This window comes from Antrostomus carolinensis, unplaced genomic scaffold (assembly GCF_000700745.2).
Source record: "Antrostomus carolinensis isolate BGI_N321 unplaced genomic scaffold, ASM70074v2 scaffold12279, whole genome shotgun sequence".
Taxonomy (NCBI): Eukaryota; Metazoa; Chordata; class Aves; order Caprimulgiformes; family Caprimulgidae; genus Antrostomus; species Antrostomus carolinensis.
This window is the reverse complement of record NW_010337911.1, coordinates 340-16,158: the sequence shown is the minus strand read 5'-3', so window position 1 is coordinate 16,158 and position 15,819 is coordinate 340. Positions and strand designations below refer to the sequence as shown.

The 15,819-nt window shown below is 46.7% G+C and overlaps 1 protein-coding gene across 1 annotated transcript in view; it reads left to right on the top strand.

Annotated features, from left to right (window-relative positions):
• Nucleotides 1–14,812, top strand: part of LOC104530668 (PH and SEC7 domain-containing protein 2) — a gene marked incomplete at its 3' end in the record, with an annotated part of 28,716 nt that extends 13,904 nt beyond the window's left edge. The window contains exons 4-9 of the mRNA XM_029086829.1: nucleotides 729–809; nucleotides 1,373–1,485; nucleotides 5,412–5,470; nucleotides 6,051–6,053; nucleotides 13,541–13,630; nucleotides 14,769–14,812. Coding sequence (XP_028942662.1) covers nucleotides 729–809; nucleotides 1,373–1,485; nucleotides 5,412–5,470; nucleotides 6,051–6,053; nucleotides 13,541–13,630; nucleotides 14,769–14,812 — 390 coding nt within the window. The remainder of the gene's footprint in view (nucleotides 1–728; nucleotides 810–1,372; nucleotides 1,486–5,411; nucleotides 5,471–6,050; nucleotides 6,054–13,540; nucleotides 13,631–14,768) is intronic.
• Nucleotides 14,813–15,819: the final 1,007 nt, after the last annotated feature.

Genomic DNA, 15,819 nt, shown 5'->3' with positions numbered 1-15,819 from the left:
TGTACATGCAAAGGCTGAGCATATTAAGAGTACCTCCCATTTCTTGCCAGCATTCATTGACTATTCTTGCACTTTCACTACCCAAGTTGTGTAGATAGAGGAACTTCACACCACTCATTCTGGCTTTAAAGGCAACACGTCTCCAGGCATCCTTCAAAAACATAGGGGAATGGTTTATGGAGAAGCATTCAGGGATAAGCAGGGCCAGAAGCTCAGCTGAGCTCTCCTGCTCCAGTTCCCAGGGTCATCCATCTGACATGCAAGCAAGGCGCTGTGGTGAGAGGATGGGATGGCACTCAACATGGAGTGCAGAGCAGGAATATTGCAGGAGAAGGAGGGGACACTTCCAGCAATGGGAGAAGACTAGGTAAGAGAGAAGGTGCCCGATGAGCACAGGACATCCTTATGGGCTTCTCCTTCTGGCTGGTTTGGGAGGAGGCTCTACCTGGTCAGCAGCACAGCAGAGAGGGGCACTGGGGATCTACATCTCTCTTGTGTCTAGGTGTCTAGGGCTGGCAGCCGCAGTTCTAGTCAGTGGGCACATGATGGCCTTTTGGATGTCTTCCAGCAGTATTTCAAGCTAGGAGAAAGTCCCCGTGGGTAGGGATCACATCTGCAGTGTGTTGCTGGGAGTTTGGGCTGGCCAGGAGGCAGCAGTCTGCTGTTCCTCTTGTAGACAGTGTCTTCTTCCCTGATGAAAGGGCTGACTACTCCCTCTTTAATTACAGTAACGAATTTAGCAAGTTGGTAGCAGAGGAGTATCTCAGCTTCTTTGACTTCACTGGCCTGACCCTTGACAAAGCACTCAGGTGAGCTGGTCTCTGGCACTCCCGCGTAGGGCCTGGGCTGGACAGAGTGGAGCAGCGCGGTGGGTTTCTCCTCTGGGCTTCCTGACACCATGGAGGCTGTCCATGTGATAGGAGCAGGAACTGGGGGGAGCTCCAGGTCAACGTTTAATCTTTGCTTTGGTGTCACATTTAGCACAAGGTACTGCCACCAAAAGTGGGCTTTGACAGGAGGGCCTACAACCTGCTTCCCCATAGTGGAGAGCAGCTTTCCCAGGAGTCCCATGCCATGCAAAATCAGAGAAAATGGGAGCAACTTCTTCCCTTGGGACAGACAACCCATTCTGGTGCCATCAAGCCAGAGGTGGGTCAGATCTCGGCTGACAGCATGCTTCCCTACGCAGCTCAGACCTGCTCCATGACACCTTTTGCATTGCATCTTCAGGGGCCCAAGGGGTCACGGGCCGGGGGGAGGACAAAGGCTGTCCTAGCTACTCTGAGGAACCCCTCTCCATCTGCCTCCTTAGCATGGACACTGCCCAGCAGATCAATCCACAACATCTTTAAATATCACTTTCTTTTTGCAGGACGTTCTTGAAAGCATTCCCACTGATGGGAGAGACGCAGGAGCGGGAGCGGGTGCTGATTCATTTCTCCCGGCGGTACTGCCAGTGCAACCCAGAGGAGAGCACGTCCGAAGGTATCACCATCTTTCCCTGACTCTGGTGGTCCACTGCACACCCACAGTGCACCTGTGTAAAACCAACCACCCACAGCTGGGCCTGAATAGTCCCCATGGGGTAGGCAACACTGCAGCTTCTCCCTTCTTCTGGAATCCTGCCCTGCTGATTATTCCCACCCTCTGACTGGGGATGCCAGGTGCTATACAGAACCCCCCAAGGGAGATAGATGAGTCTTCTCAGGATCTGAGGGTCTGAGTGTGGGCTCAAAGGGAGCCTTGTCCTCTCAAATGCATATGAGCTGTTCTGAAGACAAGCTCTTCAGCTGTAGCCTTGATCAGTGGCCATGCTTTGCCTAGCACCAGGGTAGGTGGTGAGCAGTTCTCAGGGGTTGCAAATTACTGCAGTCGTGGTTTGCAAAGTAGTTGCTGGAAGTGGGAAAATGAGTGGCTGGTGCTAGCTCAGCCCAAGACCTTGTCCATTGAGTGGAAGAAGATATTTTGATGCACGTTGAGGAATGCTGTTGGCTTGCCACATACAGGAGTTGTGTTCCTTGCATCTACAACTGCAGCAGTAGAAAACACAGATGGGTAAAATTCTGGGCCCAGCAGAGTTGCAGATTTTTTAATTAGTTGTAGTTTCTTCTGACATTTTTAAATGGGAAAGGTTCCTGGTACACACATGCACACATCCAGATTTGAGCATGTCCACATTCACACTTACATGAGTGCCTCTACACACCTGCTTACAGGCATCTAGAATTGCCCCCATGGGTGGAAATCAGGCTGTTGACCTGATAGCAGTGCCAGTTGTTCCTCCTCCACCCCTTCAGCATGCAATATGCCACTTCTGTCTGAGAGCTCCAGCTTGTCTCTGTCTTGCACGTTTCCCAAAAAGCAGCAGTGCCTAATGTCACTTGAACCCTCCAATCCCTCTGCCAAGCAAAACAGAATTTTTTTGCTTTTACCAGTGCTATCCTAATAAAGTACAGATTTATATTTCATTTCCCTATGTTTATGTGATATTCTCTCTCACTGATGCAAAGAGGACCTTCCCCTGCAAAACGTCCTCCACCTGTAGACATGAAGCTGCAAGCTGAATTTTCAGCAGCATTCCCCAACTGAAATATCCCAAATACTAAGTCCTGACCTCTCTTCAACACCTCCCTCTGGAATTAATCCTCAACCATATTGCATCTACCCCCACTCCTACAGACAAGGGTCTTGGGTCCCTTTCTCCCCTTCTGGTCCTCAGGTGTCTAACACCCACTGTGAGGTCATGCACACATCAACTTGAGCAGAGGCTGAGCTGGAGCACAGAGGGTCAGATCTCCGACTCCATCCCACATCCTTCAACATAAGGCTGTTTGGAGGGCAGTGACTAGTCAAACAAAATACAAGCTTTGCCATGGCAATGCGGGTTACAAAGCTGCTGATGGAGCCACGCTACAGCAACTGTTCAGAAGAGAAATTAGATCCCAGTTCTGAACACTCTGCAAGAAGGTGTCTGCTAAAGCAAACACAAATGAGGCCAGAAAGTTAAACTCTTCCATAATTGCACAGCCCTCAGTGGAGATGTCACAGCTGCTGGCAGGGCCCATTTTTGAAATGTTACACTCCTGAATAGTACAAAACTATTAAGAGTAAGAAAAACTGGATCTGAAACACATTATTCCTGCTGCTGTCATGACCTATTCATTAACATTCAGGGACACAACATTGCCTGTGATGGTGGCAGCACATTTCAGAAGGCTGGGCAGGACCACTTACTGCAGACCAAATATAAACTGAGTCCCAGGTAGGACAGAGCTGCATGCAGTTCTGGAATTGAATGGGGCTTGAAAAAAATACAATTGTATTCCAAGTACTACTTGAAGCTGATGCAATGGAGGGAAGCAAAATGGCTCTTGAAGGTCACATCTTTTGCAGATACTGCAAAACCATGCAGTAGATGTGTATTAATTTGAGAAAGCTATTGCAAGCTCTTTCTTCAGGAAGCAGTTTTTTCTTGTTGCATCCAGCCTAAACTTGCAAAGGATGTTCCATCAAAATGAAATTCGAGCCAGTGTGTATTATCTAGATTCCTAAAGAAACACCTCTGGCTGTGGTGGTCTATTGGCATAGAAGCATGATAGAGTCAAGATAGTTTTGTCTGGAGATGATCAGGTGGCTAAGAAGGTCTTAAAGCCTTCTAAGACACTTCAGGTCATTGCTACATGCTGATTCAATAACCCCTCCACTGATGGAGACATGGTTGTGGCAACACCAAGGATCACTTCAGCCTGTATGATGGGATGCTGCAGATGAAGGTGGCAGAAGCTCTGACCTGAGTGAGGTGTCAGAGCTTCTTCCAGAGAGTGATGTCTTGGACTCACTATTAGTGCTTTCATGTACCGATGAAGCCCAGGCATGGAAGAACTATACAGTTGTGTTGTGACACTGTGTGAGCCAAGAGAAAAAGTGAAAGCAACTGAGCCAAGCAACAGTGAGAGGATAGCAAGTTTTGGGACACCAGCTCCACCCTGGGACCATGTGGGAACGGAGCAAAATCATACAGTAAAGCCAGGTGAAAATGTCAGCCCAGAACCTCCCACAGAGAGTCCAAAATATACACTGGGGAGGCATGTTGTCCTAAGCCCAAAGCTGCTTCTTGTGAAAGTGAAGGAAGCACCTTTCTTAGGAGTTTATTCTCTCTTGATGGGGGATGTCTATCACATCGTGTCCCCAGGACTGTCAGCCCTTAGAGAAATATGTGATGTTCTCATGAGAAACCCTTCTTTCCTCAGAGACCATGGTTCTTCCAGGAAAGGGAGAAGTTCATATGCTTAGTTGCCTTCATCCTGAGCTCATGTGTTTGGTTGTCTTTAGCTGACAGTGTTTAGAGCTTGGCCTTGAGCATGGAGTGCTCAGGGCTAGCTGCTATTCCACAAAAATGGTGCCTTTATTTAGTGGCTGACCAGGATGGGGACGAGCCACAGCTGGCTCTCTGTGGCTGTGCATCTACCCCCACAAGAGACCAGTGTCACTTCCCTAGCCAGGACTGGAGTTGAGTCACAGCCTGACTCTGGGGCACCAATTCACAGAGCAGCATGCACAGGGGAAATAATCCAGGAGCATCTTGTCATGTCTGGCTTGGTCTGTGGAGCAGCCTATCTGTGTAAGCACACCAAGTCATGCCAAGGGTAGGACCAACGACCAAAACTGTAGTATTTCTGCCTCTGACTCCTCCCTGGTGCTCTCTAGCCCTTTTGTGAGGTCCTTGCAAGGACCAGTTCATGTGTCAGAGTGCATTTGCATCTCTGTTGTAGGGTGGTGCATGGAGGCTAGTCTCCTGACCTTGAACAGCTTCAGAACACAGCATGGATTTGAAATAACAGCAAGCCACCAGGCTACCTGGTAACAGAAGAGGGTGCTGTGCTGTCTCAAATGGAAGGAAAACTTCATGTGAGTTTTATTAAGTCAGAGAGCCAAAAATGCTGCACTCACTTTTAGTAATAATGTTTGTTGAACAACTCAAGAGCTTACAGGCTGCCTGGGAATGATGACTAAAGACCTCAGGACAAACCCCTGAGGTGACTGTGATCAACTGGGGAAAAATTAGCTTTGTTTGCCAGGGTCTCTGCTCCATTCTGCAACAGCATTGGCACAAAATGGATATGGAGGAAGACTCAGCAGAAAGCCTGGTCTTCAGAAAGCCATTGACAAAGCTGCTTTAAAGCCAATTACTTGGTGATCATTTTTCAGGAAAAGGTAAAGTTTGAAAGAAAAGAGGATTTTTTATTTATTTTTTTAACTATCTTGTGCAGTTGAAGAAACAAGTATTCTTTAAGATCCCCAGACATAGCAGCTAGCCTTGGTTTTGCAATGGGTGGGCTGCTAAGACAGCAGACATTGAAACCATGTGGGAAGGGATGTAACCATAGCCATCTGACTGTTGTGTGTTTCAGATGGGATTCATACACTCACCTGTGCCCTGATGCTGCTAAACACAGACCTTCACGGCCATGTAAGTAGTACTCAGAGATGCATCCTCCCTTTTTCCCTTCTCATTATAGAGGTGTGTCCCCTTATGCAGGATATGTTGCTAGAAAAATTACATAGGTTGGCAGAGAGTACTCTGACCAGCTCGAAGGAACATTTTGGGTGCCAGGCCCTGACCTGGGGACAGTCCTCTTAGTGTCACTCCACACTCAAGTGTCAAAGGCATATCTTCTGCTGACATCAGTTATCTTATACAGGGACAAGCAGTGCAGCTTTCTTCCCAAGACCTGTTGCATGCATCAGCCCTGTCCCAGGAGCTCTCATGGAGAGATCCTTTTTGTGGAGCTGTCAAATAGCAGCACCAATTGTGCTGCTACTTCTTGTGGTGGAGACATGCAAGGCTCCCCTCATCCTAGACACTGGTGCAGAGGAGCCAGTGGTTTCATACAGGTTTAGATTTGATCTTTCCTTCACAAAACACAAAGTAAGTCCCAGCTGTTCCTTTTTCCCAAGATGTAACAGACAGCCACTGGAGAGTGGCCTCTGGACCAAGAGCAGGGTGAGAAGAGCTCAGTGCACAAAGGTGTGGTTAGAAAACAGCAGAGGTTGTTAAGATCTCTCACCATCTTTTAAAGGCTCTTTTGGGCAGCATAGGTTGGATTTGTTCCTAAAAAGGTCAGCCAGAGTGCAGAGAGGAGAGCAGAGCAGGAGGAAAAATAACTACAAAGGGGAGATAGGACTGGGCATAGGGGACAGCACGGGGACATTTTATATACCCTGGGAGACCCCTGCCACAGCATTCATCTGGGAGTACGCATGGACACTGCCCTGCTCAGTGCTGTGGAAGGCTGTGAGCACCATTGACCCAGATCTCCTCCCTGTGCCCCAGCCTTATGGTGCAGGCATAGAGGACGGCTGTGAGCCTCAGGGGGCTGTGCCCCCTTTACAGAGGTAGAGAGGCTCCTCAAGTCTTGGGTCACTGAAGTACCTTCTTTCATAGCCCTTCTGAGAGCTCATACCTGGAGCCACAGACTCCCCAGAACTTGTGTGAAGAAGGAAGGGGCATGGGAGGACAGCTTGTTATAGCAGCCTCTGCACATGAAACCTGCACATCCTTTTCCTGCCCCACAGTCCCACGACTTCCAAGCTGTGTCATGAGATTCCTCATCTGCCTCCAGCTGGTAACAATTTGTTTTGCATCTGCAGAGATGTGCTCCAATTTTCTCTTCATTAGCCTGTTAATGAGGGGACAGTAGGCCATAACCTAGCTCTTTTTTTACATACTGGTTTATAATCACCTTTGAGAGGAGCCTTTTTCTGTGAGGGTGAGAAGAGGACACTACATGAGTGCTCTTCACCTATGATGGCAAAGATGCAAAAGTCACTAGTTTCACTGTTGACATCCTGACAGTCCACCTGGAAGACCCTCCCCATCATTATACCACAAATACTGCCTTCATGAGGGTGGCAAGGTTTGAACACAGCAGCCAGTGAAGGAAATTACTGGTCCCAGCAAAAGCATCCTTTCCAGATGTGCACTGTATCCTGTACCAAGCTGTTACAGCCGATGCAGCCTCATCCTTTGGGGAACAGGCACCCTATGAACAACTTTACATTGGGTTCATGACCACCCATACAGCTGCCAGTAACATGTCTATGCAAAGTGTCTCTGCAGGCAGTGGGATAGCAGTGGGGATGGCTTCAGGGAGGGTCTCGCACAGCATTCATCCTTCAGCCGAAATGGTTGGAGTCAAGGAGGTATTTTCATCAAAGCATTTCCCCCAACAGCAAAAGCAGCACTGTGGCAGAAGGCAAGTTATGCAGCTTCACTCCAAAATAATATTATTTGGTCTAGGTTTTTTTAATTAAAAAAAAAATCCAAAAGATGTCTTTGGGAAGATAGAAATTATTGAAAATGCAAAAAAATTCCTAAGCCTCTGAAACCTTATCATTTGTATTTTTCATTGACAAGCTGGCTAAGAGGCCTAATAAGAAGAAATGATCTCATGCTATCTAGGTAAAGAAAAAAATAACTTTCTTTTGACCAGGTGTAGTAATGCCTGAGCTTTTCTTTGAAAAATCTTTTATTTATTTTTTCGCATGTGTAACATTAATTTCTTCTTCTCCTTCTCCTCCTTTTTTTTTTCTTCCTTTTGCTCCTGGAACCTCTCTTTCTGCTCTTTAACCCTTTACCAGGTGGTAAGTGCAGTCCTTCTAGCATTTTTCTTTAAAGCACTGGGATTTGACTTGTTTTTTTCTGTGAAAAAAAAAAAGAAAAAAGAAAAAAAGGATTTTTGTCTGTCTGGATTCCTAAGTGATCTGCAGTGTTGTTCATTACTTAGCAACCCATTAACATTCAATATACATCGCATTAAATTCTCCTAAAGAAACCTCCATAAACGTCAGTGTACCTGGGATTGTGTGACTTGATCTCTCACTCCTTTTTGTTAAAGATGCTGTCATGATACTGCATATAATTTTTTAATTTATTTCCTTTTTTAATACTATGTGTGTATGTGTGTGTTTCAGTGTTTTACTGTGCATTGCCATGGAGTGGGAAATTCCTTTGGTTAGGAAAGTGTGGTTGATGTGTCTCTGTAAAGGGGCAGATACCTACAGCAGCCTCTCTTGAATGGGCTAGTTCACCATTCCAGCAGTGACCATCACATATACTGAGTTCAGGCTTAAAAGTAATGAGACTGGTTCTAAAACATGAGATTTGCAACTGGCCACACTGGAGTTTTGCCTTAGTACTTTTGATTTTCTACCACAGGTGCACTCAGACCCTGTTTTCAATCTGTCCGGAAAACTTAGTGTCTTTAAAATGAGACACTTCACTTAGAATCACCTGGAGTTAGTATTTAAAAGCCAGCAGTCACCAACAAACATTACAAGCCTTGTAGCGTAATCCATGTTGTTGTAACTCTACCTTGCTCTGCTGGTGCTGTTTGAGCTCCAGGAGATCTTATGACAAAGTAAGTATTCCTCTGCTCCATCTCTGCCCCTTGGAGACAAAGCTTTGAGATGTCTCCTTTTCAACCATCAATGTTATCCCTCCTTGTTCAGAACTGGACGTGGGAGGACAGTGACAAATCAACACTTATGCATCACCAGCATTCAGTTGCATTTTGGTACTTTGGCAAAGCCCAGCTTCTGGAATCACATGTGACAAGCTTTAGTGTTTGTTCAAAAAGCAGGCCAGCAGTTCTCATGGCCACTGAACAAAGCTTGAAATGGGATCCCTGGCAGGTCCTAACTCTACCTGTCCACCACTATTAATCTCACAAACCCTCTGATATTTTCCTTAAACCAGGCTTATGGTTTGGTGTTGGCAATACTGCTGTGTTAGTAGCCCTGGGAGAGCTGAAGAGCTCTGAGATATAAGCAGCTGCTGGTGTCATCTGGAGAGTGACATCAGTCTACCCACAGCAGCTTTGAGTGGACCAGGGATCATTGGCACCCAAAGTTTGTGGGTTTGTTCCGTGCAGTGGGGAGATTTTGTTTCTGCAGTTTAGAACACATCCACTACAAGATCCTGGGTTACAGTCAGACAAATGACCCTCACTTCATCCTGAAATACCAATGTCATTGTTTGGGTTTTTTCCTTTGAAGATGAGTATTTGGGACAGGTCAAAAGAGCCTGAATAAAAGCAAGGCCTGCTAGGGGCATGATGTTCATGCTGGGGAGCTCTCAGGAGATGTACCCCACTCACCACTTTGCAGCTGAGATGTTTGGTGCCTGGGGCCTCCAGTCCAGAAGCTCAATTGGTTTAACACCTCACAGAGGGAGTGCTGGGCAGAGCACCCCAGTTAGCCAGTCTTCATGACCTGTGGCCCCAGGAACCTGCTTCTCTTCCTGGGGCTTTCACATGACACTTGCTTTTCCCACTGACCACCCAGCTCCATACTCACCTGACCAGTCTCCTAATGCTGAGACTTGGTAACAGCCAAGGAATGCCCAGGGTCTTCTGGAGGTGGATAGAGCCACCCCAAACACTTCAGGAGATGGTCTGCAATCATCTTGGGTGAATCAGCTCAGCAGCAGATGACTGAGGCCCAAAGGAGGGAAGAACCCAGTTGTAAACAGGAGAATTACACTGGGTTGAAACAATGGGATGGCAGGATCAGCCCTGTCTACCCACCATCAGGTCAATCTCATCCTTCCTAATTTATTCTTATGCACTCTAACCACCATCATGCACCTTGTATCTCCATCTCTCCATTCCCATATACTGTCTGCACCCATCCACATCTGTCCATCCATTCAGATACTATGTCTACTCATTCATCTAACTAGTCATCCCTTCTCATCTATTTAATCCACTGTTCACTCACTCACCCTCCATCCAAGCACACCATGGTGCGAGCTGATTGCCTGACTGATTTCTCATGCTCTACTGCATGGCCTGTAGCAAGCAAAGATGGCATGAAGTTCTTTTCTGCCAGGGGGATGTATCAGGAATAGTAGCTACGTGTGGCTGTGAAGCAGCCAGCTGGCTTGTTCTATTGCTGGTAAGTGACTGATATACCTCAAAAAAGCAAAATTCTGGCTGGCCAGAAATGAAAATGTATCTCCCTACCCAGAGGTCCCAGTTCAGCAAGGGACATAGAACATCTGAACGCTGAGCTTTGAGGTGTGCAGATACATTCTCCTGGAGATTATATGCCCATGTCATGATCTTGCTGAATCAGCAAGATGGCCTACTGCATAAGAAGGCACCCCACTGCACCCTCATAGTCACCCTTTCCGGAATTGCTCCTGGGATTCCCCATACTTGCTAAATACTGTTGCAGTGTGTGAAAGCTCAGGCAGTCCCTTGGGCTGGTTCTGTTGATAGTAAGACACTTGTGATCACAGAACTCTTTATTTGCAAGTGTTGACCAAGTGAAGTTGCAAAGTCCATGTCCTGGGGTGCTTTTTTGTTTTCTCTTTTCAGCTGGTGTTGATTTGGAGGCACTTACAGGGCTTTGCATTTGAGTGGCTTTGAGCCCATTTCTCAAAGCAGCAAGCTGAAGTGTTAAGATGTTGTTGACTTGAGGTTGTATTGCATCTGAGCCATTTCAGCATCCTGTGCTTAATCCTACTGACAGTCAGCCTGAATCCTGCCCCTGACTCTGCAGTGCTTCAACAACCTTGTCCAACAAGCTGATTCACAGTATTTAGCATCCTTGCTGGAGCTTTCTCATCACCTCTTCTGGTTGTCAGAGAAAGGGTATGTTTTCATCCTTCTCAATTGTTCAGCAATTAGCTGTTTTTTACAGTGTCGCCGCTGTCTCAGTTTGAGCTTAGAGATCTTCTTGCGCAAGAGAAAGAAATAGATCACAGAATAAAAAAGAAACCACCCCCTGGGATTAATACATGTCCTGGATGCAATACATGAGAAACCCAAAGAAGGGCCTGTGAGGCTGGTAACTTGTGCCACTTTATCTCACTGTATTCACTCACCTAAAATGTGTTCGTCTCTGTGTTCATTGCTGAACCACTGCAAAAAATCTCTGCAGGCAGAAAGACCTGTGCTGTGCACTCCTGCTCTCCTGCCTCTCAGTGCAAAGTAATTTGGTGCCTCAAGGTCTCAGGCAATATACTTACCTCACCTCCAAACTCCCTCCCTCATGGAGGTTCATTACTGCATTTTTTAATATGCTCTCTCACCCTCCTTCCTTTCTCCATCTACACGCCATTGTGCTGCTGGCTTTTTTTTTTTCCTTGTAATTCACTGGCCAGCAAGTACACAAATCTCTCTTCCCTCTGGTGAAAAACCCTAGCATGCCATGATGTTGCCCTGCAGCTCTTCTGCACCTAATGCCCCTACTGAGCACTAGCTGGCAGTAGCCTCTAGCTATGGGGTTCAGCTATGGGCATCAGCTGTGGGGCTCCCCGGATGAAGGCAAAGATGCCGCACTGTGTCCCCAGGCACTGCAGATTTGTAACGCCGCTTTATTCCTCTTTTTCTTGATCTCTCAAGGGTGCCAGCTCATCTGGAGCTGGCAGCAACTTGAGACATGATTAAGAGTATCAGACAGAGCTACTCAAAGGCAGTGCCAGCTCCCTGTGTAGTCAAAGAGTATGTCTGCACACAGAGATGGGAAGTGTGGGGGGACCATTGTGGGCTAATCCCAAGGCCTCACTCTTTGCTTATGCTTTCACTTGGGGAGAAGCCTCCAGGTAATGTTTTGCATGTTTGTGAGCAGGGGTTTCTGGTCTCAGTCTCCCTCAGGAGGTTATTTTCTGGCACAGAGGACACATCTTGCCCTGCAGGGCACCTCCTATATCATCTGCTGCAGCTTCATCCCCTCCCAGTCACCCAGTGAAACCCTTCTTCTTCCTCACTGAGCCCCTAAGCAGGGTGCTGGCTCTGCTGTTCTTGGCCATCCTCCTAAGTCCTCCTGGATGGCCACCCTGTTGATACCTTGATGCAAAGCCCATCCAGTGTAAGGATGCTGTTTGGATCCTTAGGACAGCTGGTGGCAGCTCATGCTCTCCTCTCACTAACTCCATTGTCCACTCCACATGATGTTCCCACAGGGACTGTCCCTGGATACATCACACCAGAGTGTGAAGGCTGCAATATGGCATGGCACTGGAGACATCTATCTTTCCTCCTTCAGACTCCTTTTTATGAACCCTACAATTCCCACTGACTCCCACACCTCTGCTTCAGTCCTTTGGAAAGGTAGGACTGAAGGAGGAGGCTTGGAAAAAGGCTTCCTGCCTCTAGCACCTTGACCCTTGCAGGCTGAGAAAGTAGGTCACTTGGCTATGGTGAGGGGTAAAGGGTTTGGTAAGACAGATGCCAGAAACTGATACAAGGGATGCCAGGTGAACTGGCAGCACCAGCATGAAATAGTCTTGGCATTAATTTATGATGAGTGTGTTCCACGTTGCAAGATTCTCCCAGTGTATGTGTATTGCCACTGCGTTCAAGTTCATGGGGTACCAGTAGCTGGATCGTCTCTCTTTGTAATGGTAATCAAAAATAGCAGTTTCCAAGAAGGACAAGTCATTGCCCGATGCTGGCAGTCTTCAGATGCTGACACTGCATACTCACATGATTTCACACACAGCAGTCTTGGAGACCCATCCAAACGTTGCAATTTCAGGGTAGTCTGAGTGCTTGTCTTGAGTTTGAGAGTACAGACCCTGTACCAGGACTAACCTGGAGACCACAGGTGAGATCACTTAGGAAGTTTGGAGCAAGAGCTGGAGAGCTTATTTTCAGGTGTTTTATCTCCACCATTAAAAAAGAGGTAATTTTAAATGTTTGGGTGCTGGAATGAGCAAATCAAGCAAAAAGCTCAATAGAAAATCGGAGCAGAAGACCTTTCATCTTTGAGCTCCTGGGACAAACCCAGACTTCAACACTACACATAAAATTGTTCTTTAGAAGATACCGTCCAGGTTTTGCTAGGATAGAGTTAATTTTCTTCTTAATAGCCAGAATAGCTGTGTTTTAGGTTCAGTGTGGGACTTGTTATGAGAAGAATGTTGATAAAAGTACTGATGTTATTAGTTGTTGCTGGAGCTCAAGGCCATTGTCTTTGGCTGATTCACAGCTGCATTAGGACTGGGAGGGAAAAGCACAGTAAATTGCAAAACCTGAAATTAACATTTGGCTCTGCCAATGAGATATTCTATATCATATCACGTCACGGTCAGTGCATTAACCAGGATTGACCAGAAAATGGTGGTATTCTCTTAGGGATCTCTCAGGATCCAGGATTGCGGTTTGGGGACTGTCTCTGCTACAGGATCGCTGGCTGGGACAGGCTGGGCATTGGTAGGTGGGTGGTGAGCAATTGCACTGGGCATCACTCATTTGTGTGTTCTGTTATTACTGTTATTATCATTATTATTTTATTACAATTAGTAAATTGTTTTTATCTCAACCCATGAGTTTTCTCACTTTTACCTTTCCAGTTCTCTCCTCTACTCCCTGGGTAGGGGGAGAGTGAGAGAGCAGCTGTGTTTGTCTGCAAGCGAAAGAAGTGAAACCATCACAGTCTATTTTGGTGTCAGAAGTGGGACTCGAACCCACATCTCTTATTAAAATCAAAACTCTTCAGAAGTTTAATGAGCTGCTTCTTTGCCTTACAGAATATTGGCAAAAAGATGTCGTGTCAACAGTTCATAGCAAACTTGGATGGACTGAACGATGGGAAGGACTTTGCAAAGGATTTGCTGAAGGTAAGGTGATATAAATAGACAGTGGGATACTATCGTCGTTATTATTGTAGTGCCACCTAGTCCTGCTGGGACACTCTGAGCCCTTGAATCAGCATTTTCTGGGGCACAATTGTTTCATTAGAAGAATTGTAACCCACAAGGATAGCTTCTGCTAACTTGCAGTGAGCCACCAGAGGTCTGTTCCCTGGTGGTGTTTTATCCAGATTTGTGGCATATCTGCCCTCAGAGCATACCAGGTATCCCCCTCCCCCTGCAGTAGCTCTGTGATGTACCAGACAATGCACAGAACTAGGTACCCCAAAATATGACCATCTGGCACTGATACTTTTCTCTGCCTTCACTTCCGTGTAATTAGATGTAGTGCTGCAACACAACTAGTTCAGTACCATGGGTTACTGGTTAAACACCCTGAAGTGGGTATTTTCTCCTTCCATGTGGTTTAACACCATCATTGTTGTCTGCACTTGCTGCATGTCCAGCAGCCTGACCTGGATTTTGCTGTATGGAAGGAAGTTGAAAGGACCAGTGCCACATCAGAGGTGTCACATCGTATTTCAGACAACACTCTTGCCTCCTAGCAGACCTCACCCTACCCTACCCCTCAGTATAGTCATGGTCTCCTCCATGTTGTGCTTTCCTAGCCCATTCCTTCTTCTTTCCCAGTGCCCCAGGGAATTTTGTACAGAAGGAACTGGAAAAGCTAATCCCCAAGGTCAGTCATCCTTCTGCTTCACAGGGCAGCATTCAAGCCTCCACTGTCCCTTTCCCCCAGTTGAGACACTGGAGGTGTCTTGACATACCCCAGAGTCTTCTACCATCTTTGTGTAGGCTAGGACTCACTCAGGACTAGGTGCAACACCCAGAATTAGTAAAAACGTCATATACAGGCTCCCAAGCAAGGCTGGCTGCCAGACCCCTCTACTGCTGATGTGTCCAGTCCAATATGTAGCGTGGCACACGGACAAAAAAGGGTCTAGCAGGACAGCAGTTGTGCTGCTAACAGCTGAATACTTCTCTGGGACAGTTCAGCAAGGAAGGTATCTCTCCAAGAACACAGAGAGAATGTGAAGGAGGTGGTCTCCACAACCCAGACATGTCTTCCATGAGAGACACAGCTAATACCATGGTCTTGTTTCAGGCACTATATAACTCCATCAAGAATGAGAAGCTGGAGTGGGCCATGTAAGTATATGTTAATCACTTGAGAGATAGTGTGTCTTTCAAAGTAGCTGACATGTCCTGAGTCATTTTTTGTAGCCCCAGAAGCTCCCAGAACATTTCTTGCCATGCCCTTAGCACTGAAGTTCCTCCTGTAGGCAAGCTGATTTTATTTATAGCTTAGACACAAAAGCAGATGGGGAGGTTGGTGGCAGTCTAGGCACAATCTAAAGGATGGGAATGCCCTCTTTGTTTATTTTAACATCTATAAAATGCTGATCCCTCTTCTGGTGCTTCAGAGATCTTTGCACAAAGAGCTCAAGGTCTGGGGTTATTTTGGTCACTGAGACTTTACATCTCTTCCACTTTCTTCTGAAAATAGTATTAGAGAATCACTCAGGCAGGAAGGGACCTTGTGAGATCTCCAATCCAGCTTCCTCCTCAAAGCATAGTCAACATTGAATTCAGACCAAGATGCTCAGGGCTTTGTTCAGCTTGAACCTGAAAACCTCCAAGGACAGAGATCCCACAGCCTCTCTCGATACATGAACCAATGCCTAATTATTCTAAAAGTGACATTTTTTTTCTTAACCATTTGAAACTGCTGTTGTTTTGACTTATGCTCACAATCTTTTGTCCTCCTGCCATGCACCATAGTGAAGATCCTGGGTTTGTCCCTTCAATAACCTCCTCACACATACTGGAAGGCTACCATGAGGTCCCCCAAAGCCATCTCTTTTCTAGGTTGAACAAGTCCAGTTCCCTTAGTCACTTCCTACATTGCAGGTGCTCCAGCCCCCAGGCATCTTGGTGGCCTCTGCTGAACTCTCTCCACCTTTTTTATGCCATTTCCTGTATTGGGGGCCCAATACCATTTGCGGTATGAAGATATGATGTGATAAGTGCACAGTAGAGGAGTCTCCTCATTGTGCTGCTGTTACATAGCCCAGAATGCTCTTGGTCTCTGTTTCTGTCAGGACACACTGGCTGGCTCCTGTTCATCCTGCTGTTCACCAAAAGCCCCAGAGCTC